The sequence below is a fragment of the Equus caballus genome, chromosome X (assembly GCF_041296265.1).
Source record: "Equus caballus isolate H_3958 breed thoroughbred chromosome X, TB-T2T, whole genome shotgun sequence".
Lineage (NCBI taxonomy): Eukaryota > Metazoa > Chordata > Mammalia > Perissodactyla > Equidae > Equus > Equus caballus.
Window position 1 is genome coordinate 104,331,519 of NC_091715.1, and position 26,161 is coordinate 104,357,679.

The 26,161-nt window shown below is 37.0% G+C and overlaps 1 protein-coding gene across 1 annotated transcript in view; it reads left to right on the forward strand.

The window, feature by feature from the left end:
• Positions 1-26,161, forward strand: part of IL1RAPL2 (interleukin 1 receptor accessory protein like 2) — a 969,995-nt gene that overhangs the window by 924,053 nt on the left and 19,781 nt on the right. Inside the window, exons 8-10 of the mRNA XM_023633573.2 lie at positions 559-688; positions 16,976-17,121; positions 25,285-25,428. Of these exons, the coding sequence (XP_023489341.1) occupies positions 559-688; positions 16,976-17,121; positions 25,285-25,428 (420 nt within the window). The remainder of the gene's footprint in view (positions 1-558; positions 689-16,975; positions 17,122-25,284; positions 25,429-26,161) is intronic.

Consider the following 26,161-nt stretch of genomic DNA (forward strand, 5'->3'; position numbering starts at 1 on the left):
TGAGTTTTCCCTGCATGTACTTTTTATAGATATTTTTGTAATTAAAAAATTCTTCCTTTGATTTGTATTATCCAATTTTTCTTAGACTAGACAATCATCAGAATAAATAAAATTTCCCTATGCGATCTTCATAATAGTGGATAGTCTGTTATGTGGTTTTCACCAAGCAAAAATTAACTTATACTTTTGATTAATGTTAACTTCAAAAGCAAGTCCAAGTAAGCAGTAATTAATACTCTCAAAAAATCAAAATAAAAGAGGGTTCTTTTCATTTGATCCTTTTATGTTAGTTCCTAGGAAGGAGCCAGTAAAAATAAGCAGTTCTAAAAACTGAGTAACTCTCTTTACTTTCTCATTTTTGATAATATCTTGTTTTAAAATTTCCCAGAAACCCTTATAACTATTTTAAATTTTTCTCATGTACACTGATAAGAAGATTGGAAGAAGAGTCAAAAATGGGTCACCTCTGAATTTTCCTTTGGATGTTAAATGGTCCTTTTCTGTCTCCCAGTGATAACTAGGAACCATTGCTCATTTCTTTTTCTCTGTCATTCTCAGGTAAGCCTCTGAACATCCCTTGCAAAGCATTCTTTGGATTCAGTGGAGAGTCTGGACCGATGATCTACTGGATGAAAGGGGAGAAGTTTATTGAAGAACTGGCAGGTCACATCAGAGAAGGTGAAATAAGGTACAGAACTTGAATTGCTTATTTTTCTTTGCTGTCTTTGTAGTTAAGCAATGGAACATCCTAGAAGAGCTTCTGCCTGGATTTTCATTGCAACTCCAAATCATTCCATTTTCTAAAAGCTGATCTGGTGGAGAAAGTGAGGCTGGCTGCCTCAAGAAATGCAAATGTGTAAGCTTCCAATATAAGGAAATTTTCTCAGATTGTAAAAATATGCCATGGGGCGTAATGACCCCCTCAAAGCTGCCTAAGCAAATTCCTTTGAGTTTCCAAAGCTTAGGTCACTGTTACTCCATCCAGTCATAGCAAAGATCCAAACTTTGTAGATGACTCCTCAGACCGCTGGGCAAGTGCTCATTTACTCTCTGGGAACAGACATCTTTCATACGTCATAGATGTAAAGCTGGGATGGCAGTACTAAGCTAGTACTCCCCAAAATAAATGTTAATTCTCATTGAATAGTGTTTATTTTTCCCAGTACCCACTGCTCATCCTGAAAATGACTGTCAGGTTAGCATCCCCAGATCTCTTCTTACTCTCCTGTTACACAGATACCTCCCTGGTATATAGATATCTACTCTATTAGTTTTCTAATCCTATTTAGTATGATTGCATTTGTACAAATAAAAGATTGGTAATTTTTCCTACTTCACTTAGTCTGTGGGGTTGCCCTTTGATTTCAGGGATGGTAATGTATGAGGTACATTTCTCGTTCTGATAGAAATTCTGACTCTTCCTCCTTCATTCCCATTAAGAATCATGTAGTGGAAACCAATTCAATATTTCAGTGCAACTAAGGTTAAAATATATTCTTTCACTTTTCTTACTGAATATATAGCAGTGTAAAAGAAGCAAGTATACTTTATATTACTTACTATGATTAAGTGTAATTTATAATAACTGTCATGACAGTTTTTCTTCATGTTTCCATCCAATAACTCCACTCTAGGGGTTCATAACTTTGAGGGTCCATGTCCCTCCTGAGAGCCTAAGAAAAATATTGACTATATGATCATATTTCTAGGAAAAAAGTACGTGAAAAGGTGCCTGACATCATTAGTCATCAGGAAAATGCAAATCAAAATCCAGTGACAACATTTGATACTCACTAGGATGGCAATAATCAAAAAGTGAGATTATAACAAGTGTTGGCGAAGATTTGGAAAAATTGGAAGCCTCATATACTGCTGCTGGGAGTGTAAAATCATGCAGCCACTTTAGATAGCAGTCTAGCAGTTCCTCAAATGGTTGAATCAGCAATTCCCATCTTAGGTATATAACCAAGAAAAATCAAAGCATAGATCCACACGAAAACTTGTGCACAAATGTCCACAGCATCATTATTCACAATAGGCAAAAGGTGGAAATAACCTAAATGTCTATCAACTGAAGAATGGATGAATAAAATGTGGTATATTCATACAATGGAATATTACTCAGCTATAAAAAGAATGAAGTACTGATACACACCACAGCATGGATGAAACTTGAAAATATTCTCAGTGAAAGAAGTCAATGACAAAAGACCATATATTACATGACTTTATTTATGTGCAATATCTAGAACAGGCAAATCTACAGAAACAGAAAGTAAACTAGTGGTTCGTTAGGGCTGGGAGGATAGAGGGATATGGTAAATACCTAAAGAATATGGGTGGGGTTTTTTGGTATGGTGGATACAATATAACATAAAATGCACTATTTTTAAGGTGTACAATTCAGTGACATTTAGTACATTCACAATATTGTGCAACCACCACCACTGTCTAGTTCCAGAAAATTTTCATTGCCCCAAAAGGAAACCCTCAGAAGCAGTCTGAGGCTTCTTTTTGAGGTGATAAAAATGTTACAAAATTGACTGTGGTGATGGTTGCACATACCTGTGAATATACTAAAAAACAGTGAACTGTACATTTTAAGTGGATGAATTGTATGGTATTTAAATTATATCTCATAAAGCTGTTTAAAAAAAAGACTTTGAATTGATTGCCTGGCGTAGAACAGATGTTCAGAAAAAATAATCAATATATTACAAATAATTCTTAACTATTAATTCTCATTTAAACGTTAAGATTCTGAGTTTAGTAACACATTACTAGCCAATTTCAAGTTAAGGTTTATGAAATTAATGCAACTGAATTTCTTTTAAATTATTTTACAAGATATGTGTTTAGAATTATTCTCAATGTACCCACCTATAAAAGACTTTGAGTCACTCTTCATTTTTCAGAGAAAGAAACTGGTCTCCAAAGGGCAAATGATAGGTACAATGGTACATAGTAGCAAAATTTCCGGTACCAAATAGCTCAGAGCTATATTTCATGATCAAATGTAGTAGTTATATGAGCCTAATATAATTATCGCCCTTTTTCTGCACATGACTGACTGGATATTTTTAAATAAACACATTTTAGGGGGTATGATTAACATACAATAAATAATACACAATTTAAAGAGTGCAATCTGTAAGAGCTGACTGCTATATGTATACACCTATGAAATCATTGCCATAATCAGGATAATGAACATATCAACCACCCGCAAGTTTACTGGTACCCCTTTGTAATCTCTTTCTCCTGCCCTTCTTCCACAACAACACTGATTTTTCTGTCACTGTAAATCAGTTTGCATTTTCTAGAGTTTCATATAAATGGAATACTGTAACATGTAGTCTTCTTTGTCTGGATTATTTGACTTAATACAATTATTTTGAGATTCATCCATCTTGATATATGTATCAATAGTTCATTATTTTTTTATTATGAGTAGTATTCCATTATGTGGATATAAATATTTTGGTTTGGTTATCCATTAACTTGTTGATGCACATTTGGGTTATTTCCAGTTTGGGGGCTATTACAGATAAAGCTGTTAGGAACATTCATGTATGCACCTTTGTATGTACTTATATTTCCTTTTTTCTTGGGTAAATACCTAGACATGGAGTGGCTTAATAATATAGTAGGTGTATGTTTAACTTTTTTAGTTCTTTCTCTTTAGCTCTTTTTTTAAAACAAACTTTAGTTTTTAGAATAATTTTAGATTTACAGAAAAATTGTGAAGATAGTGTCTTAGCTCGGGCTTCTATAACAAATATTCCAGAGACTGAGTGGCTTAAACAACAAATGATTATTTCCCCTGGTTCTGGAGACTGGGAAGTCCAAGATCAAAACACACAGGCAGATTCAATGTTTGATGCAAGCCCACTTCCTGGTTCATAGAAAGCCATCTTCTCACTGTACCCTCACATGTCCTCACACGGTAGAAGAGGCAATAGAGCTCTAGAGCTCTCTGGAGTCTCTTTTATAAGGATACTATTTCCATTCATTAGGGTTCCTCTCTCATGACCTAATCACCTCCCAAAAGCCTCATCTCCTATTATCATCACATTAGGGATTGGGATTTCAACATATGAATTGGCAAGTGGGGGCTGGGTGGGGGGTGTGACGACCGGACAAACATTCGTATAGAGAGTTCCTATACACCCCATACGCAGTTTTCCCTCTTATTAACATCTTAAGTTACCATGGTACATTTGTTACAATTAATGAACCAAAATTGATACATTATTATTAACTAAAGTCCATATTTTATTCAAATTTCCTTAGTTTTTACCTATTGTCCTTTTTCTTGTCCAGGACTACTTAACTTTTTAAGAATCTGCCAAACTATATTCCGAAGTGGTTATACTATTTTACAAAAGAAAAGTTAGGCACTGCTGCTGCTCTTAGCAGCAAATGATTAGCGTGTGACAGACAAAGCATACATGTGTGAAACACTTCAAGCCAATCCAAGCCACTATATTTGGTGCCAAATGAGTCAACCAGATAGTAAGTACTATTGTTATCGAAACCAAAGTGGGTTCACCTCCTGGCAAGTTAAATCAGACTCTCTACCAGAAGTAGTCATCACACAAAGTAGGGTATATTTGCAGCAAATAGGAGGCCACGCAGAATCATTTCCAAAGTTGTTGTGTCCCCGAACAAGGGGAAGCAGGGACTTTTTGTTTTGGATGGGAATGAATATTCAAATGAAGAAGTGGGTATTCACTTGCGCAGGCTCAGTTGGAAAACATGCTTCCACATACACTGCAGGTTATGGTGATAAGGCCTAAGCTCCTCCCAGAAAAGAGATCTTAGCCTTAAAAATGAGTCAGGGGGCCGGCCTGGTGGCACAGTGGTTAAGTTTGCACGTTCCGCTTCTTGGTGGCCCGGGGTTCGCCGGTTCAGATCCCGGGTGCAGACATGGCACTGCTTGGCATGCCGTGCTGTGGTAGGTGTCCCACATATAAGGTAGAGGAAGATGGGCATGGAGGTTAGCTCAGGGCCAGTCTTCCTCAGCAAAAAGAGGAGGATTGGCAGCAGTTAGCTCAGGGCTAATCTTCCTCAAAAAAAAATAAATAAATAAGGCAAAAGTCATAGGCCTTGCTCTGTGATGGAGCTTGGTCTGCTTCAGAGTGGTTGGGCATTACATCTTTTAAACAGTTAAAGGCTTCCAAACCCACCCTTGAGTTCCTTGGGTGCAATTAGTTGGTGACACTATAGGAAGTCAACTTTCAGGACTTGCAGAATGCCCTTATTTATTTGATTTTCTTACATCCTTTCTCCACCCTCCCGAAACCGCCCGGTAAAAAAGGATACGTACCTATATTTGCAGTGGAGGAAGCTAACATGGAATTTGTTTTGAAATTTTCACAAAATCCTACTAGCTAACTAGAGACACCTTCAGAGTAGTGCAAAGGAAGAGGCAGGGATTCCTGGCCAAAATCAACACACAGTCAGCCATTTTGTAATGTTAATTGTGTGACCTATGATCTCTTTGGGAGCTTGTGTGGGTGTGAGAATTCCTTCAGGCTATGGCCATTTATGCTAACACAGGAGTTAATTACTAGATTCTGTCTTCTAGCCTCCAAAACCAATGTCCTTGAAAGAAAGCATACAAGATTTTTACACAGCATGGCAGATTGGAACAAATCCAGTAGTTTCATCGAAAAAAATTGCTAATCATACCATTAGTTCAACCAAGAGAAGATCTGCATTCTTTCATAGCCCACACATTTTCTCCAAGGGGAACAGTTCTGACAGCAGAACACTGAAAATGTTAAGTAGAGGATTCTTCTCAAAAGCATTTCTGGAAACAAAATTTCCTTCTGGATGCATAGCTCTCCCTCAGGGTATTGTATTTGTTCATATTTTAATTGAATCATAGCTCTGGTGTTGTGCATGCATGTCAGAAGTACACTGCCCAGTAGATCTAAGAAAAAAGGATGTAAATAAATTGTTCGCATGCAGTTGATTTGTGGAGAAGCTGCCACAGAGGCACTGGATCTGGAAGGAAGACTGAGCATGCCGCCTAGGTTCTCCGTTTCCTGGGCAGCAGCTTGATCCTAGAAATGTGTTGCGACTTTTATCTCTTAGTATCGTCCCAGAGGAATAGAGGACTTTCAAAAAAGAAATCTACCTAGGGAAAAAGCTTGGATATTTACCAAAAACTTGATGCAAATTATGTCACTCAGATTACAGTAAGTGCAACCTCTGTATTCAGCAGTTGGCCTGCAACTTCCCTAGCATATTTGATCAAATCCTGACCAGGGTTTTGGAGTTCTCATTTGTTTGTTGTTTGGGTTACGTTGACCCCCAAGGTTCTTTGCATCTCCTGACTTGCAACCTATTTCCAAAGTACTCAGACTCCACTCTGGGCATACAGATCCCCCTTTATTTCCCTTTAAGCAGAAATTGGCATAGCCCTCCCAAGTCTCTGACGTTGCTAAGAGATTCAGCTCTAAGGAAACCTGAACCCAAATGTGGTATCCATTTACAACTGCCAGCCTATCCCATATAACTGTATCACAGCCTTTCCACTGACCCCAGAAGATATCATTTGTAGGGATGTTAAGGGAATTTGGTGTGTGCAGTAGCATAAGCTGCAATTGTGCAAATTTGGTTATTTTTATCAACCGTTTTAAAGTCATTACAACAAGCTGCTCTCTACAAGCTCTACCATGTCTATTCAGAGAAGTCAATTATATGGAGGAGGCCCAGAGGAAACCATCAGTAGGAGAGGACTTCCTAATTTCTGTCCCTTTGTTAAAGGTTAATGGGAACAGCTTGCAAGGTGGGATAAGAGAGTTCATCAAAAGGAGTAGTCTTTGGGTGTGAGCATTCTAAGAAGTCCAACCCAGTTCCATACCTTTACAGAACTTCATTTTAATTAATCGTACCAGAGGCTTGAGAATTAAAAAAAAAAAGAATTTGCTAATGAGGTACATATTCCACAGTGCTAGTAAAAAATGCCAGAGAAATTGAACCCGTCCTATTAAACAAGAAATAATAGTCTTTAAACTTGCCTGCAGGATTGTGAATTGGATCTGATTGTTGAAGGAGACTGCATGAATTTCAATGCAATTGCTTTACCCCAATAGAGAGTAATTTCCAATTATAAATCCCACTCTACAAATCTCCCTATCAATATCTAATGTTTTTTTTTCCTCAGGCAATACCATAAAACAGTTTACCAAATCTTTCATAATTCTTGACCTGAAAAACATATTCAATTTATCTTAAGGTTTTCCAGACAAGCTTCTTAAAATGCAAATTATTTCATTTACTTTCAATTCCTGAAAGGCTACAAGTTGAATATGGGCTTTGTTTTTAGTTTTGGTTTTTTCACTCCTGCTTCCACCATTTTCTGTCCGTCTGGGTGAAATCCCTTTACCTTAACATACTATTCCTGAATGAGTGAAATGCTCTTAATAAAGGAGGGAAAGTGATACAGGTAGGAAAAGATTTTATTTTTGTAATAAAGTGAGTCTATATTAAAGACCCAAAATAACCTATTAATAACTCACCAATTTTTTAAAACGGGAGCTGTGACTATGTACTTTATCCCTAATGTATAGAGGAGACTATTGAAGTCCCAGGCAGCCAGTGCAAAGTGATGGGCTCTGCTTTGGCAACTTCTCACCACACTTTTTTAGTGCTTCGAAGCACCCCACCTGCCCTGGTCTTCCCAAAATTGAGCTTCCAAAAATTGTTCCCCAAAACAAAAGAAAACAACACACACCACACACACACACACCCAAGTTCTTCTTTTCTCCCACTCTCAGCTTATCCCACTGGAAGAAAGAACACTGATCAATCATTTTGCTTTTGATTTAAATCAGTTTCAAATCTCATCGTACCTATACGTGAATGTAGATTTTGTAAGTCATGAGGAGGCTTCAGTGGAAACGTAAACTTCATAAGCAGCATAGTTTTACCTAGGGGCAGCCTTAATTGCCATTTATCTGAAGGATGATCTTTAGAGGACTGGTGACTGTACTATTTACAGTTCCACTTCCATGGTTGGTCTTAGCCTTGACCTATGGATAAAATATTTAAAGACTACCTAAGACATATTTGTTATCCCTCCTCATTTACTGAGTAGACTCTAGATGCTCAGTCTCAAATATGGTGTTTTGTATTGTAAGCTGCTCTAGACAAGAAAATAGTAATATTAATAATGATAATTCCTCTTCATGATTTTATACTACACAGTAGATTGCAAAAACCTTTTGGCATCCTAAATTACATTGGATTTTCATTAGTAACCATTTGAGATAAATAGTTTCAGTTTATTTTACAGATAAAAAAACTGAGGTTTAAAGACTGAGGAAAAGCTGTTCTTGGAGAGATGGTTCACAGTTTCAGTGGAGCTAGATTCAATTAATCAAAACACAACTAGCAAGAATCTTCAATTGCCTAGAATGTTTTCTTGTGCTCCAATTTTAGCTGTAAAGAGTCAAAACCTGCCCGGGACTGAAGGAGTGAAAATTAGTTTGGACTGAGAATAAGCAGCCCTGCTATTAATCAGGCTGGGAGGACAGACAGATAAAGCCAGCTGCAAAGTTAACAAAAAACACTGTTTCTCCCAAGGTCATGCAGCAGTTGTAAAATGCCATAACGATCCCCACCTCCACTGAGTGATTACTGCTTCTTACCAGTGATGCCCAGACCTGCTTTGTTATTTTCATATACTACTGGAAGTACCCAATTACTAAGCCGCCCTCGTCTCATGACAGTATACAACTCCTAGTCAATCCCCTCTTCTCCCGATCCCTCCTTAAAAATTCCAACCCATTCAGAACTTATCAGGGCTTCCCTGGACTCCCCTCAGAATCTTTCAGTGGAAACCCAAACATTACAATAGACGCTTTCTTCCTCTCTTCAATCAAGGAACAAGCCACAATTCCTCTGGAGTGCCCCATCCTCAATGCATTCAGTCAATAAATCTGATTTTGTCAGATTACAGGCTTGATTCTGGCATTTGACTAATAAGACTTTAACAGGCAAAAAAAAAAAAAAAAAAAAAAGCAAATAACACTAAAAGAAAGATTTTATTTAATTAAGAGGTCTTTTTTTAACATACTGCCTATTCTTGATATTCTCGATCATCATTTCAGTGATTACTCATACTCAGAATAATGACCCCAAGTCTTTGTAAGATAACCTAGACATCAAAGAAGCACTCACTTTGGTTTAAGGGACCATTCATGATGAATAGAAATTGGAATTAGGTGTTTTATTTTATTTTATTTTGGGGGGGATCAAATCTCTTTCCTCTGTTTCATGCTGGAATTTTAAAAAAATATTTTCCAGCTTTATTGAGGTATGATTGACAAATAAAAATTGTATATATTTAAGGTGTACAATGTGTTGTTTTGGTATATGTATACATTGTGAAATGATTACCATGATCAAGCTAATTAACATATCCATCCACGCATAGCTACCATTTTTTTGTGTGTGTGGTAAGAACACTTGAGATCTACTCTCCTAGCAAATTTCAAGTATAAAATACAGTATTATTAACTGTAGTCACTATGCTGTATATTAGGTCTCCAGCACTTATTCATCTTATAACTGAAAGTTTGTACCTTTTAACTAGCATCTCACCATTTCTTCCACCCTCCAGCTGCTGGTAACCACCCTTCTGCTCTCTGTTACTATGAGTTTGGCTTTATTAGATTCCTCAGATAAGTGATATAGTAATTTTTTATTCTCTGTCGAACTTATTTCACTTAGCATAATATTCTCCAGGTTCCTTTATGTTGTCACAAATGGTAATATTTCCTTATTTTTTAAGGCGGAATAATATTCCATTGTATATATAAACCACATTTTTAAAATTTATTCATCTGTTCATGGACGCTTAGGTTGCTTCCATTTCTTGGCTGCTGTGAATAATGATGAAATGAACACGAGGATGCAGGTATCTCTTCAAGATCCTGATTTCATTTCCTTTGGATATCCCAGAAGTAAGATTGCTGGATCATGTGGTAGTTATGTTTTTAATTTTTTGAGGAATCTCTGTGCTGTTTTCCATAGTGGCTGCACCAATTTACATTCCCACCAGAGTGTACAGGGGTTCCATTTTCTCCACATCCTGGCCAACAATTCTTGTCTTTTGTCTTTCTGATAACAGCCATTCTAACAGGTGTGAGATGATAACCCATTGTGGTTTTGATTTGCAAGTCCCTGATGATATTGAGGTTGAGCACCTTTTTGTATATCCTGTCGGCCATTTGTATGTCTTTTTTGGAGAAATGTCTATTCAGGTCCTTTGCTGATTTTTAAATCAGGCTATTTGTTTTGTTTTATTTTGTTTTTATATTGAGTTATGAATTCCTTATATATTTTGGAATATTAACTCCTTGATAAGGATTGATAAGGATATTAACTCCTTATCAATATATGTTTGCAAATATTTTCTCACATTCTGTAGGTTACCTTTTCCCTTTCTTGATTGTTTTCTTTGCTATTTAGAAGCTTTTTAGTTTGACGCAATCCCACTTGTCCTTTTTTTCACTTTTGTTGCCTGTGCTTTTGGTGTCATATATAAAAATTCATTGCTTGGACCATTGTCAAGAAGATTTTCCCTTTGTTTTCTTCCAGTAAGTTTGTGGTTTCAGGCCGTATGTTTAAGTCTTCAATCCTTTTTGAGTTGATGTTTGTATACGGTGTGAGATGAGGATCCAATTTCATTATTCTGCATGTGGATATACAGCTTTTCCTAGACCACTTATTGAAGAGCCTGGCCTTTCCCCGTTGTGTATTCTTGGCACGCTTTTTGAAGATATGTTGACCATAGATGTGTGGATTTACTTCTGGGCTCTCTATTCTGTTCCATTGGTCTATACATCTGTTTTTATGCTAGTACCATACTGTTTTGATTACTATATCTTTGTAATATAATTTGAAATCAGGAAGTGTGATACCTCCAGCTTTTTTTCTTGCTCAAGACTGCTTTGGCTCTTTGGGGCCTTTTGTGATTCCATGTGAATTTTAAGATTGTTTTTTCTATTTCTGTAAAGAATGCCATTGGGATTTTTATAGGATTACACTGAATCTATGGATCACTTTGGATAATACCGACATTTTACCAATATTAATTCTTCCAATCTATGAATACAGGATGTCTTCCCATTTATCTGTGTCTCCTTTAATTTCCTTCATCAATGTTGTATAGTTTTCACTCTACATGTCTTTTACCTCTTTGGTGAAGTTTATTCCTAAGTATTTTATTATTTTTGTTGCTATTGTGAATGAGATTATTTTCTTAATTACCTTTTCATGCCTTCTCTGGTTTTAATTGAGCATTTGATATGATTTTATTTTCTCTTCTCTCTTTGCATATCAATTGTACTTAAAAAAAATTTAGCAGTGGCCCTAAAGTTTGCAATACACATTTACACCTAATCTAAATCCACTTTAAAATAATATTATACTGCTTCACAGGTGGTAAGGTACCTTATAACAGAATATTCTCAATTCCTCCATTCTGTCACTTTTAACATTGCTGTCATTAATTTCACTTATCCATAAGCTATAATCACCAAATACATTGATGATATTATTTTTTCACTTTATTGCAGAATAATTGACAAATTAATTGTGTATGTTTAAAGTATACAGTGTGATGATTTAATATACATTACGTTATAGAATGATTATCAAGATCAAGATAAACACATCCATCACCTGTTTTTGAGGAAGATTAGCTCTGAGCTAATATCCACTGCCAATTCTCCTCTTTTTTTTTTGGCTGAGGAAGATTGGCCCTGAACTAACATCTGTGACCATCTTCCTCTATTTTATATGTGGGATGCCTGCCTCAGCATGGCTTGATAAGCAGTATGTAGGTCCATGCCCGGGATCCCAACCAACAAATCCCAGGCCACCAAAGTGGAGCACACGAACTTAACTGCTGCACCACTGGGCCAACCCCAACTCTTTTTTTTAATGTGATGAGAATACTTAAGATCTACTCTCAGAACTTTCAAGTATACAGTGCCATATTATTAAGTATAGTCCCCATGCTGTACATTAGATCCTCAGAACTTATTCTTCCTATAACTGCTATTATTGCTATTATGATTTTAAACAAACTATTACCTGTTAGATCAATTATGAATAGGAAAAATAAATATTTTATTTTATCTTTGTTCCTTCTCTAACACTCTTCCTTTCATTATGTAGATCCAAATTTCTGACCTCTGTCATTTTCATTTTCTCTGAAGAATTTCTTTTAAAATTTCTTGCAAGACAGGTCTACTGGCAGCAGATTCCCTCAGTTTTCATTTGTCTGAGAAAGTCTTTATTTCTCCTTCAATTTTGATGGATAATTTAGATGGATACAGTATTCTAGGTTAGTGGTTGTTTTCTTTAAATACTTTAAATGTTTCACTCCACTGTTTTCTTGCTTGCATGATTTCTAAAAGAAGTCTAATGTATGTCTTATTTTTGTTCCTCTATAGGTAAGATCTTTTTTCCTCTGGATTCTTTCAAGATTTTCTCTTTGTCTTTGATTTCCTGCAGTTAGAATATGATATGTCAAAGTGTAGATTTTTTAGTATTCATCCCGTTTGGTATTTTCTGAGCTTCCGGCATCTGTGCTTTGGTGTCTGCATTAACTTTAGAAAATTCTCAGCTATTAATACTTCAAATATTTCTATTGTTGCTTTCTCTCTTTGTTCTTCTTTTGGTATTTCCATTACATGTATGTTACACCTTTTGTAATTATCCCTCAGATGTTTGATATTTTGTTCCATTTTTTCCGTGCTTTTTTCTCTTCTCATTTCAGTTTAGGACGTTCCTATTTACATATCTTCAAGATCAGTGATTCTTTCTTTGGCCATGTCCAGTCTACTGATGAGCTCATGAAAGGGATTCTTTATTTCTGTTACAATGTTTTGATTTTTAGCATTACCTTTTGATTCTTTTTTTGAATTTACATCTCTCTGGTTACATTACCTATCCGTTGATGTATTATGTTTACTTTTTCAATTAGATCACTTAACATATTAATCATAGTTATTTTATAGTCCCAGTCCAATAATTCCAAAATCTGTGCCATATCCAAATTTGTTTCTGATGCTTGCTTTGTCTCTTCAGACTGTGTTTTTTCTTTTTTGCTTCTTAACATACCTTGTAGTTTTGTTGTTGTTGTTGAAAGCCACATTATGATGTATCAGTTAAAAGGAACTGAGGTAACTAGGCCTTTAGTGTGAGATTTTATATTTATATGACTAGGAGTTAGGCTGGGTTTACAGTTTGCCATATTTGCATGTGGAAGACGTTAAAATTTTCTATAGTGTACTTGTTTATGTCTCCCCTGTTTTCTTTGGGTTTTCCTGGAAACTGCTTCTTAAATAGGGTCTGAGCTTTGCACTTCTTTCAGGCAAAAGTCCTTGTTATCATACCGGAGCCTGATTGATGTGGTATACTATTCTCTAATTCTAGCTTGAAGTCTTAGTCTTTTAGTGAGCCTGTGCCTCTGGGATGTGACCTTCACAAGTGCTTCTCAGCTTTCCTCCCCTCTTTAGGTGAGACAGGAAAGCTTGAGGGGGTTGGAGTTGGGTATTTACCCTCCCTCAGCTAGGTTTGGTAAATCCAAGTAGTTTAGACTCTTGTAAAAGAGTTTACCTTGAGGGCAGGCCTTTGTTAAGGAGAACAGAGTGCTCTGGCTCATTTCAAGATAGTTACTTTTCCTTTTCCTTCACCAGAAGCCTAAGAGAACTTTCCCTAAGTTTCAGTGTGAGACCCTGGTAGGGCTCCTGGAAGCAAAACTCACAAAAGTGTGGGAGACCCCTAATATTAGATCCCATGGAGTTTGTAACTCTCAAGCTAGTCCATATTGGGCCTGCAGTGACTCGTCAATTACAGTGTAAGTGTTTCTACTGGTCCTGTCTCCTGCTCCTTGGTTTCTGCTCCCAGTACACTGTGACTTTCAGTATTTGATTCTATCTCAAGTTTTGGGGGGCAGTAATTTGCCCTATGACATCAGTTTTCTGATGGATCTAAGAAGATTTATTGATTTTCACTTTGTTCATATTTTTCCTTGTTGTAGTGATGAAAGTAACAACTTCCAAACTTTTTCTAGTATTACTTTTTAATAATTTTAACTAAATAAAACTTTTGAAGGTAGTGATTTCTGTCACCTGAATTTATTATTTTTGTTTTGCCAGTGTTCACTATTATGTAGAATTTGCCTTCAATGTTAATCCTTGGAATGAGATACTTCTGAAGTTATTTGAAGTACATCCCAGGATCCCCTCATTTGTATCCTTCATTCCAAAACCAGTCTCTTCAGTGTCTCTCTTTCACACATTCTGCAAAGACTTGCTCTTATCATCCCTCCTAGAAAACTCTCCCTTCTTCCTTTTGTCTAGGCAGAGTCTTGTCAAGCTTTTTCCAGCTAATTTAGTCAATAATAGTCTCTCCCTTCTTTTAAATCCCATTGTAAGCATGACTGTACCACCCTGCTTTACCTTGTTCTTTCTATATATTTTTTTCAACTGTGTAGATCTTGTCTCCTTTAAACTTTAATGCTCACTGGGAGAAAGCACCAGGTCTTTTAATGCTTATATTTCTCTTATACCAAATATCTAGCCCACAGCTAGGCACTTATCATGGAATTGACAAAGATCATTGATAGATTGGTATATATCAACCTTTGCTAAGAAATTGTGACTGCTCTGCAGAGTCATTTGTAGACATAAACACCAACTTGCCCTTTCGTTCCAAAAAAGCAAGTCACCTCTAGATTTTCAAGAGCTGATAATTAAGACACCTCATATATATTAATAGATGGATGGAGGATCATTTTTCAAATACTCTCTCCAGATTCTTTCTGCAGCCTGTGAAGAAACCTGTTATTGGAAACTGCCTTGGAAATGAAGAAGCAAAGGCTTGGTCTGGAGGGACAGGATCAGCTTTCTGTCTCATGCCTGACAGAGGCTGTGGGTGCCCTACACATGAAGCTTTAAATCAGACTTAATTTGTGGTGCCTAAGCAGCTTCGGGCACTAAAGGGGTTCTTCCATAGCAGGTTACACAGGACCAAAAGAATTGAGTGTAGTGGGATTTATCCATAGCAGGGAGAAAATGGAGAGCAAACTTCAACATAAACCGTGAAGACAGTAAATTCCCATTTTTTTCCTTGGTTAGGTATGTTGAGAGAGGAGAAAGAGAGGAAAGCTACAACTTTAGCCAGAAAGAAAAAAAATTAATAGAAAGAGTACCAGTGAAATGTGGTTAAAAAATTCTTATTCTTGTCTGGTTCAGTGATGGTACATAAAGGTAAAGGGCAGGAAAAGGAGAGTTACTCAAGTTACAAATGCCAGCATTATCAACTCAGATATGATTATTATTGGAAGGGAACAGAAACAGGGTTAATTTTAAAAGCATGTCTATTTGGAATATTATCTGGGCTTCAGATTTCAGTATGGGAGACTCTCAGATTCTGGGAACTCTCTTCCACCAACCCAATCTTATGCCCTTCCTTCTCTCACAGGGGAGCCAGAAGAGATTAAGCCAAGCCAGTTTTAAATATCAATAAATGTAAATACAAATATTTTTGGAGGAGCCAAAATGTAAACAATCTACCTTTGGATAATGAAATGTTGATGTTTAATAACATTCCTTTGCATGTGCATAGTGCTATTTACTTTTTAAATCACTTTAACCCATTTTATACTCACAACAAAGTTAAGGTAAGTACAGTAGATATTTTTCCCAACTTAAAGATGCGTTAAATTAAGGTACCATTGAGTTAATGCCTTTGTAAGGATCCAGCTTGAGCTTGTAAGTGGGAAGCCTGTACTTAGAACAGAGTTTTCTATAAGCATAGTTGTCTTCTCCAATTTTATGCTAAATGCCAGTAAATTAGAGGGTCCTTCTCTGCATTCATGACCAGTTGTCCAAAAAGGAGATGAGAATTGCTTCTAGTGCCCCAATTTGCCATCTGAAATATTTCTTGCTCGCAAATACATGTATTTAAGAATGTCACCCAAGAACTTAACGGCAGGATGGCCACCGTGTATACTCACGATTTGCTCTTTCTTGGGTCAAAAAGCAGGAGGAGACAGAAAAGAAAAGTCAGCAGGGTACTCACTTTCACCTCACCCAGGAGGCAACCAGCCATTGGTGAGAATATAGCTCTTCAAAGAAACAGGAGACATGCTCCTCAGGGAAGGTTCCTGGCCACTCAGCTCCTCAGTGAAGAACACCTATTCCTGGCCATTCAAGGCCCTTTGCAACTTCACTTGGGAAAGCAAAAAGCAGGACTATGTGAAAATGTCACAAAATGCAGGATTTCTCCTGTGAGGGAGGAAAGGAGAAAGACAAATGGGGATCAGTGTCTGGAGAAAGCAAGGCCATGGTGGGGGGCTAGCATCATTAGGGCACAGGTAACATGCCTGCATTGGACAAAAGGCAGGAGAAAAGTAGAGAGAAGGCTTCTCACTGATATTTAGGGGTAGAAGGCCACTAACCACTTTCACTTTACTTCTCATAAGGCAACAATTTTCAAGGCCCCTTTCTGTACCTTCTTACCCCCTGTTGTCAAAACTCTAACCTCTAACACAAAACCTACACTCCTACAGATTTTTTTTGCCTACATGCCATGGCGCAAAAATCCAGTTTGTTTTTCATAAGCCCAGCACAGAATATAGAGCCCAATGTTTCCTCCTTTTTGCCACACAAATCGTGTTGGCTTCATTTATCAAAGCCTAGTGGCATGTTAATATTTCTTTTTGCTTAATGAATGCCTTGCCTCTTTCATGTGCCATGTAATATTCACATCAAGAGCCATTTTTTGTGTTTTCTTGTAGAAGATGCTGCACATACACCCAGTCAGGACTTCCCATGCCCACTGAAGACTTGTGTGAGCTACATAACCATCTGCAGCCTTTGCATGGCTGCTCTCTCCCCATATCAAACCAATTCAGCCAAACATATTGTCTTTATTTCAGGCTCCTTAAAGAGCATCTTGGAGAAAAAGAAGTTGAGTTGGCACTCATCTTTGATTCAGTGGTGGAGGCTGACCTAGCAAATTATACCTGCCATGTGGAAAACCGAAATGGACGGAAACATGCCAGTGTTCTGCTGCGTAAAAAGGGTATTTATTTTTATAACTATCATTATGATTTGTTTAGCTACCAAGTACCTATTGAAGTTAGTTATGTTTCTTGGCCTTATTTTATCATTTAGTATAAATTTCTATTAAATATTTTATCTTTTTTAAAAAAACCAAATATCTCTTGCTGTGAATATTAGCATAAAGTGCCCAAGATCTTCCATACCATTAGGAAGTGGATGAATGAAATGAAATATTGTTATGTGTTAAATCCAGTGAGATAAAATGTACCTTCGTTATAAATGTTACTTAAAATTTGATAGGTTCGACAGTCAAAATTTTCTCTGTATTTCACCTTCATCTTACATCCCTTAAATGAAATATTAGGGGTTTTATTATTGGATGAGAAACAGTAAGTTTTTTATTCCCAGACTAAAATGTAAATAACAATAATGAATAGTATATGATATTCTTACAATTTCTAAAGTAACGATTATACACAATATTTCATGGTATGACCTGGTGTTGAGGCCTTTAGCAGGTGTATATATTTTTAAACAATTTGGCATTTATGGAGCTCTCTCTCTAGAGTTGATTCCAGATGGGGCGGAAATTGTATATAATGAGCAAATAAAAGAAACTCTAAATTTACAGATAAAGGAGATATAAGGAGACATAGGAACAACAATCCCAGCAGCTGGAGCAGCTTCTGAGATTGTCTCTTATCCTGCCACAGCTCTTGATTACTGCAAAAGGCTAAATACTTTCTGTATGTGTGCATCTGGCAAAGGTTTTGTAAATGTAAAAGAACAAATGTTCTCAATCAGTGTTCTTGTTGTCTGAGCTATAGAGCAATTGAACAGATTCAATCAGCAAGGTCAGTAGTTGTAGCTCCTAGCCAAGATGGAATTTCTATTTTCCAGCCAGCCCTAATACTTGACCTTGACCAGAAGCTCTAGGAGAAGCAGAGAAATGTCATTATCCTGAGAATAATGCTTTTATCCCTCTAGCACCACTTCTTACTCTGTTGGACTTGATTCTGTCTTAAAATAATAAAGTCTTCAAGTATAAAGGAGTCTAACAGAGAAAGTAAAGTCAGGAGACCCTGGTTCAGGAGATCCTGGTTCAGCCACTGATTCAGCTGCCTGGTTCAGTGGGATTAGCTCGTCTGGTTAAACATCCTGAACCTCAGTTTCCTCATCTGTAAAATAAGGGTAATAATATCTACCTTGTAGAGTCACTTTGAGGCTCAAATGATAATGATATGGTGTGAAATACCATGCTCAAACAGTGTTTATTACTATATAGAACTTGGATAACTTTTCCTATGCACTAGGCGACCACTTAGTCCCCCTACATGAGGGACAGACGTTGATCATGTCCTGATACCTCGCAGCAAGGATCACTTTGTTCCTGTCCATCTCAGTCTTATTTTAGGCTCAGAGATCCTTCAAGCCAGGGTCTGCTGTACCTCCGTATCCTTAACAACTTGGGCAGTGTCTGATGACTAATGGGCACTTAGAACCCATTCTGCTTAATAAATGAATATAGTTCTCTTTTCTTATTGAGGATCATGTATAGCAAGCATTGTTCTAGGTACTAGTGAGTAGAGTGCTGAATAAGACAGGGGCTTATAGTCCTCAGGGAAGTGAGGATGCAAAGAAAGACAAACATTAAACATTAAATAACAAATTACTCAGAAGATGTATAGCGTAACAAGTAAAAACTTGCTATGAAGAAAAATAATGGGGGGTCCTATTATTCAGTTAGTGGATAGAAATAACCTTATTTGAGTTTTAAAATAAATCTATTTCTCTTAAATGAATAAAGCAACCACTAGCCAGACTTAAAATTTCTAATAATCTGATGCTAGAAACCAAGGCACACTGTAAAACTGCCACCTCCCATGGCTTCTGCAAGGAAACGTGTCTAAATCATGAATAACTGAGAAGATTAATTCTCATCTTCCTGATCTCTAAATATTAGATTTCCCCAAGGTTCAGGCCCACTCTTCTCACTCACTCCTTAGATGATTTCATTCCATCTCCATCTCAGGGTTTTGCTTACCATTTATATGCTGACAACTCCCAAATTTATATCTCTAGCCTGGACTTCTAGCCTAAACTCCAGAGTTGTATATCAATGTATTCAACAACTATTCCAAAACTCCACTAGCAGGTATATCTGGTAGGCATATCAAGCTTTTCTCGTCCCAAACAGGATTCCTGATTTCTTCTCCCTATAAACGTGATCCTGCAGTTGCCTACTCCATCTCCATCACCATCCTTCTAGTTGCTCAAGCCAAAATCCTTGGAGTCGTCCTTGACTTCTTGTTTTCTCTACTCACATGCTATATCTATTTCAACAGCAAATACCATGGCTCTACTCTCAAAACATACCCAGACTATGAACACTTTCCCCACTTCACTGTTACGATCCTAGTTTGAACCACCAGCATCAATTGCTTGGCTCACTGCAATGGCCTCCTAACTGGTCTCCTTGCATCCCCTATGTCCCCTTACAGTCTATTATGACAGCGGCCAGAATGATTCTAATATGTGAGTCACATTATATCATTCTTCTAATCAGAATCCCCCAATTTCAGAACCCTCACTATTGCACTTAGAATGAAGTCCCAAATTCTTACCATGGTCTACAAAGCATGACTCAATTGGTCGTCATTTCTGATCTCATTTTCTACCACAGTCTGCCTCAAGCATCACACACATTAGCCTCCTTTCTATTTCTCATGCTCACTAAGTACAATCCTGGCTCATGGTCTCTGCACTTGCTATTTCCTCAGCCTAGAACTCTCTTCCCTGACCTGTTTGCATGATTCACTCCCTTTTTTCATACATATCTCTGCTTAAATATTACCTACTAGATAGGCCTTCCTTGGCCACCTCATATAAAACAGTACTACCCATCATTTTCTTTTTTAAAATTATTTTAGTTCTATTGAGGTAAAATTTACAAATAAAATTATAAGATATTTAAAGTGTACAATGTGATGATTTGATATATGTATACATTGTAAAAGGATTCCCCCTACTAAGTTAATTAACATATCTATCACCTCACATATTTACCTTTTTTTTTTTTGGTGAGAACGTTTAATTCTAACCTTGTAGCAAATTTCAATTATACAATCCAGTGTTATCAACTATAGTCACCATGTTATAATTAGATCCTCAAACTTTATTCATCTTATAGCTGAAAATTTGTACCCTTTTAACCAATCTCTCCCTATTGCCTCCTTCACCCACTAGGCCCTGACAACTACTTTTCTACTCTCTGTTTCTGTGACTTCAACTTTTTTTTTTTAATTCCACGTATAAGTGATACCATGCAGTATAGTATTTATCTTTCTCTGTCTGGATTATTCCACTTATCATAATGCCCTACAGGTTCATCCATGTTGTAGCGAAGGAGAGGATTTCCTTCTTTTCTGAGACTGAATAATATTCCATTGTGTATATATGCTACATTTTCTTGATCCATTCATCTCTTGATGGACTACTCATCACTTTCTCTTTCCTCTATTGCTGTTTATTTTATTTATTACTATTTGATATCACATTATATTTGTTTTCTTCTCATCTTTTCCCCCCACTAGAATGTAAACTCTATGAGAACAAGGACCTTTTCCATCTTACTTACTGCTGTACCCCTAGTGCATAGAACATAGTAAGTGCTCAAAAATATTTGTTGCATGAAAATGCTCCTCCTTGAGGACCAGTGCAATAGGGTGGGGGATGGATAACAAGTATTGGTAAAGAGAGGATTTATTTGCAATCTTGTCTTGATTAGTGTCTGCCCTGGGTTATCTAAATGCATTTCTCTTTTCAAAGACTTTCACTTTCCACATTGGAGGTTGAAAACTCAGAGACCTCAGGGGCCAGGCAGATATTAAAATTATTGGGCTGGCTATTAGGATAAGCAAAATAGTCACTACTCTTTTCTAGAAGATTATTGCCATGCTTGCTGGAATGCAAACCCAGGGATAGGACAGCTTCAGAGTTTTCAAGTGACGTTGAAAGACTATGAAATCATTTGATTTTTAAATATTAGTATCCACTTTTTTGAAACATCGTATAGACCAACAAAACCTTTTTCTGGCCCATGGTATACCAGTTTGCACTGTTTTAGGTAGCAGTTAAATTTTTTCACTGTGCTTTGGAAAATGATCAGTTCATCTTTCCTCACTCAGTCTCCTTAGGAGCTCTTGACAATATGATGGAGCTCCAGAAAAGAGCAAGAAGTCTCTGTTCCAAAGTTTTTAATCAGACTTGGCTCAGGCTTGTTTTGCAAAACTTCGGATATTTCCTCTGGAGTTAAACCTTTCAGGTTTTATCATATTATAGCCTGGCCTCAGTGGCTATAGTGTTTCCACTTGGAATATGAGTATATAGAGCAGTAACTTTCTGATGAGCTGTAAGTCCAATATTGAAAACGCCCTAAACGGTCATTGTGGAGAAGAAACATTTGATGAGTCCTTTCATAAAGTAAAAAGGAAAACTCATGTCTAATATCTCCAATTAACAGGGTCAGGCTTTCTCAAAACAAGTCGTTCCTTACTTATGCATCTTCTACATGCACCTACCACTTCCACACTCTCTGATGTCCTATTTGTCAACAAGTACAGCTAACATTTCAGTAAGAAGTCCATCCCTGTTTTATTTTTTTTAGTGAATCAAGACTCTGAACTTATATTAAACAAATTTTGATAATTATTTCTTCTCTGTGCATAGTTTCCCACAAACAAGAGCATATCACTGAATCTCTCTTCCTCTTTTCATTCCCAGTGCTACTGCCCCACCCTGAACTCCCAACCTGTAGAGGAAACCCTCAGGTGGGATCTCCCAACCTGCTTCCTAACTTATGAGCAAGCTCAAACATTTCCAGCCTTCCCTCTGTCCGGTCCCTTGGCTTTAACTGCTACTTGTCCCATTCTGCAATGTCTGATCTTTGTGCTCAAAATAGTCGGGCTCAAACTAAGAAGGTTTAAAAGAACTACACTTGTACTTTGGGTGCCTAGAAAAAGTTATAATCCCATAAATATTTGCTGTTCTGGCTATAGCTATCCTTGTGAAGTATATACAAGGCACAGTCCAAATAAATGACTTTCACCTTCTCAGCCAGGAAATGTCCCTAGAAGTATAGATCCTGCTGAGATGGAAAACGGCAGTTGAGAACAAGACAAAAGAAAAGCCAGGTGTCATCTGAGTGATGGCAATTCTGCCCTCTGATTATAGGATGCATGTTTCCCTTTTAATGTGACTTCCTGGGCTAAATCAAAGAATACTGGTTGAATCTCAGGAACTAGGTCCACGGTTTTCAATGTAAACAGTCATCATTAGGTAATATCTTTCAAAGGCATTTTTATAAAATGGACCACAAAACCACAAAGGTACTTTTCACACCACAGTTTTCTTCCATAAATTTACTGCTGAAAAAGGTGTCTGCTACTTGGGAGCACAAATTGTTCCTGCTGCTGAAGTTTTCCATCTACCTAATTGCAACTCTACTCTGTAAATAACATAGAAATTTCTGGAAAAATTCCCATTTGGTGACTTTGAAAACAGTTGAAATCTGTTCTGACCAGAGAGAGACAGAGGGAGAAAAAAAAGAGAGAGAGAGTGAGACAGAGAGAGAGAGTTCAAAAAATTTACAACATAAAATGTGCATTTTATAGCAGGACAAACATGTTGAATCAAGTCAATCAATGCCCTAAGATGAAGGGAAACTCATTTTTAGAATCAGAAAAAAAATCATATTGCTCTGTCAATTTAACACTGGCTGCTAAGAATGCATAACTGATGTAAGATGATGAGAAAACAAGCGAAGATTGTGATATTGCAGTCCTACGGAGGTCTCATAAGCAAGCCTGCCTTACCTCTCACATAGAGGCAGGCAGTGGTTCCTGGGGAGTCACTTTCTGCATAGAGGGCAGGAGGCAGAACTAATGTGTGGTAGGACTGTTTTTTTCACCTGAAATTTTGAGGTTAAATTTTCAAAATGACCACCTTTTGCAGCAGGCAGAACAGAGATAGATTCCAATTCCCTATCTACCTATTATGTGTCCCCTCATAATGTTCCTTATTAACATGTTTTTTTCCCCTCACAGCAGCTCCACTCCGTTCCTTTTTCCATCCTTCTCCCCTTTCCTTATTCAAAAAGAGTGATGTTTATTTATGTTTCTTACCATTTCCACTCAGTGACACTCCTGATTGGCCATGCTCTCTCTGGCTACCACCGTCTCCTCTCTCACTTCACCTCCTTTCCAAGAGCAAATTCCCTCTCTCTCCATGAAACCTAAAACTTTTCTTCATATGCTAGACTCCAGGGAGCCCCTCCTTCCTCCATGGTACAGCTATAGGGTACTTGAGTACCCTCCAATGAAGGGCCTGACCTCTGCTAAGTCCTTTCATTCTGCCTGGTGAATTGTAGTTTAGCTTCTTTCCTTGGAATTGAAAAGGTGGAAGGAGCCAAAATTCACTGCAAGTCACGTGTTCTCAAGAAGCTTACTAACAGTTCTGTGGAGGAATAGGGAGAAGGCTTTCCATTGTCACTTTCCAGGCTGGAGCTTAGAAAGCTGTGGTATAATAAAAAGAGCCTTGAATTTGAAGTTAGGATATCTGGGCTCAAGTCCCATCTTGGTGTATGACCTTGGGTAATTGAATTAAACTATTGAGTCTCAGGTTCTTCATCTATAAATTTGGACCAACAATTCTTGCCCTAAAGGATTACTTAGAGAATAGATTGTAGACTGGTTGAACATTTTATCTATAATATGTATTACTTGTAGTATATATTGCATATGTTTATCTTTTTTCTTAATCTGAATTGTTATATTGAGCCTGACTAATTTCTCTTAAGCAATAAGCCTATATAGAAACAAGGGACATTCCCAGGGAAAAGTTGACGATCTGGTTGTCAAGAGACCTTCAAGAATGGCAGTCTGTCATGGTCAGAAATTTGATTTTGACAGTGCCCCAGAGTTGATCCATCGAGAGAGGCTGATTGATGCCAACCAAACTCACAAACAACTGATGTACAAACCAGGACACCACTCTCTTTTCCAGTTTCTAGTTACACAGTAAGCTGAATTAGAAATAAAAGAGTCACTTGGTAACTATGGATTTAGCTTAAGGGGAGGTTAGCTAATCTTTTAGGAAATTTTATCTATATTATGTTGAGACCAATGATGTTCCTGCCTCACAGTGGAAAATATGTGTCTGGTATGGTGTCTTTCATACTCAGCATTTCTCCTCTGGACATTGCTGAATTCACATTCTAAATTCTCTGACTTCCTGTTTCTCTAAATTCCATGATATTATCTGCTGTTTTGATGATACACCCTAGATTTGTTAATGTCACTAATTAGGCTACAGGTAATTCACTATTCCTTGAGCCTGGGATACATTATGTCTCCTTCCATTATGTATTGATTTAGTTGTTCCAACTCTCAGAGTTCCACGAGTGCCCAACTGGAGCAGCCTAAGGCTGCTATCAGGTAGCCTGATGTTAGCTGAATAAGCCAAGTGATTAGCCTATATTTCTCATTCTCTTTTAGCCCCATTGGGCATATTATATTACATACATATTATAGTCATTTATTCAAATAAGTAGGGGAAATGGATAAGCTAATTTTCCCTGCTTACCTTCTATTAGATTATGTTTTACTGGGGTTAAATGAAACAGTTAAATCCTGCAAGCTCATTAGATTTTATTTGATTCTGAGAATAATTTTTTGATGCTCTTCTCCTGTAGAAGAATAGGGCCCGTGGCCTGAGAAGTACTAGATGGTAATCTTGCTAAGCCAATAAGATAATTTAACAGTAAGAACAAAATATTGGCCCTGCACTAGAAAAAGGCAGCTCTAATTGTTCCCTGAAGTACATTTAAAGCAAAAGTATGTATGTGAGATCTAGACATGTTGAAAACAAATTGGGAGTGACTGTTTCTTCTCAGACAGACTTACCACTTTCAATAGTAAAATTACTGGAATCTTTAGAAGAGAGTTAATGTTATAAGAATTTGATTTACACAAATGTATCAAGAACAAAGCTACTTACTGCATTAAGCAAGAATCTTCTGGAAAGAAAAGCAGAATGAGTTGTACATCTTACAGTCTAGAAGTATGGGAAGATCCCAAGTGTTACTGTCTTAATTGCCTTTTCCTGTTTATTCTGTTTGTTCCAGACTTAATCTACAAAATTGAGCTTGCAGGAGGCCTGGGAGCAATATTCCTCCTCCTTGTACTGCTCGTGGTCGTCTACAAATGCTACAACATTGAACTGATGCTCTTCTACCGACAGCATTTTGGAGGTGATGAAACTACTGATGGTAAGTTGTCTCTTACCATTCAATTAAAAGGCATGAATTTGTGATTATGTAAGAGAATATCCCTGTTCTTAGTAGATACATGCTGAAATATGTAGAGTTAAACAGCTATGCCTAATGCAACTTATCCTTAAATAGTTCAGAAAAATTTTATTTATCAAGAAACAGCAAAGGGGAGAAAATATTAACAATGGGTGAATCTGGGTAAAGAATATATAGGTGTTTTTGAAATAGTTTTATTTTTGTAATGTTCCTGTATGCTTGAAATTATTTCCAAATAAAAAGTTTAACAAGGAGACATTAGTTGGTCAAGAGATAAAACAATTGCTGTCAAAGTCCTTTCTTTTACTAAGAAACAAATTAAGAATAAATTCCATTTTTTTCCTCCAGAAAATTCAAATTTAGGTACAGATCATTTTTAGCCACCCCAGGCATCAAAAAAAAAAAAAAACCCAAACACAGACAAATCATGCAAGAAACAAATTAAAAGCTATGAAAACACTATTTTTAAAGATCACAGTACATCTGGACCCATACATTTTGGATGATTATAGCATCATTCTCAAAAGTGACCTGAAAGGATAGAAGTTCAGAATGTGGCTTATAATTCTTTTGCGTTAGCCCTTTATGGTCCTTGGAAATCTTATGAATGAAATATCAATAAAGCATTGTATTGAGCCTTATTTCTTTGAACATCCAAAAATGATTTAATTTTTTCAAAACACATTACCATATT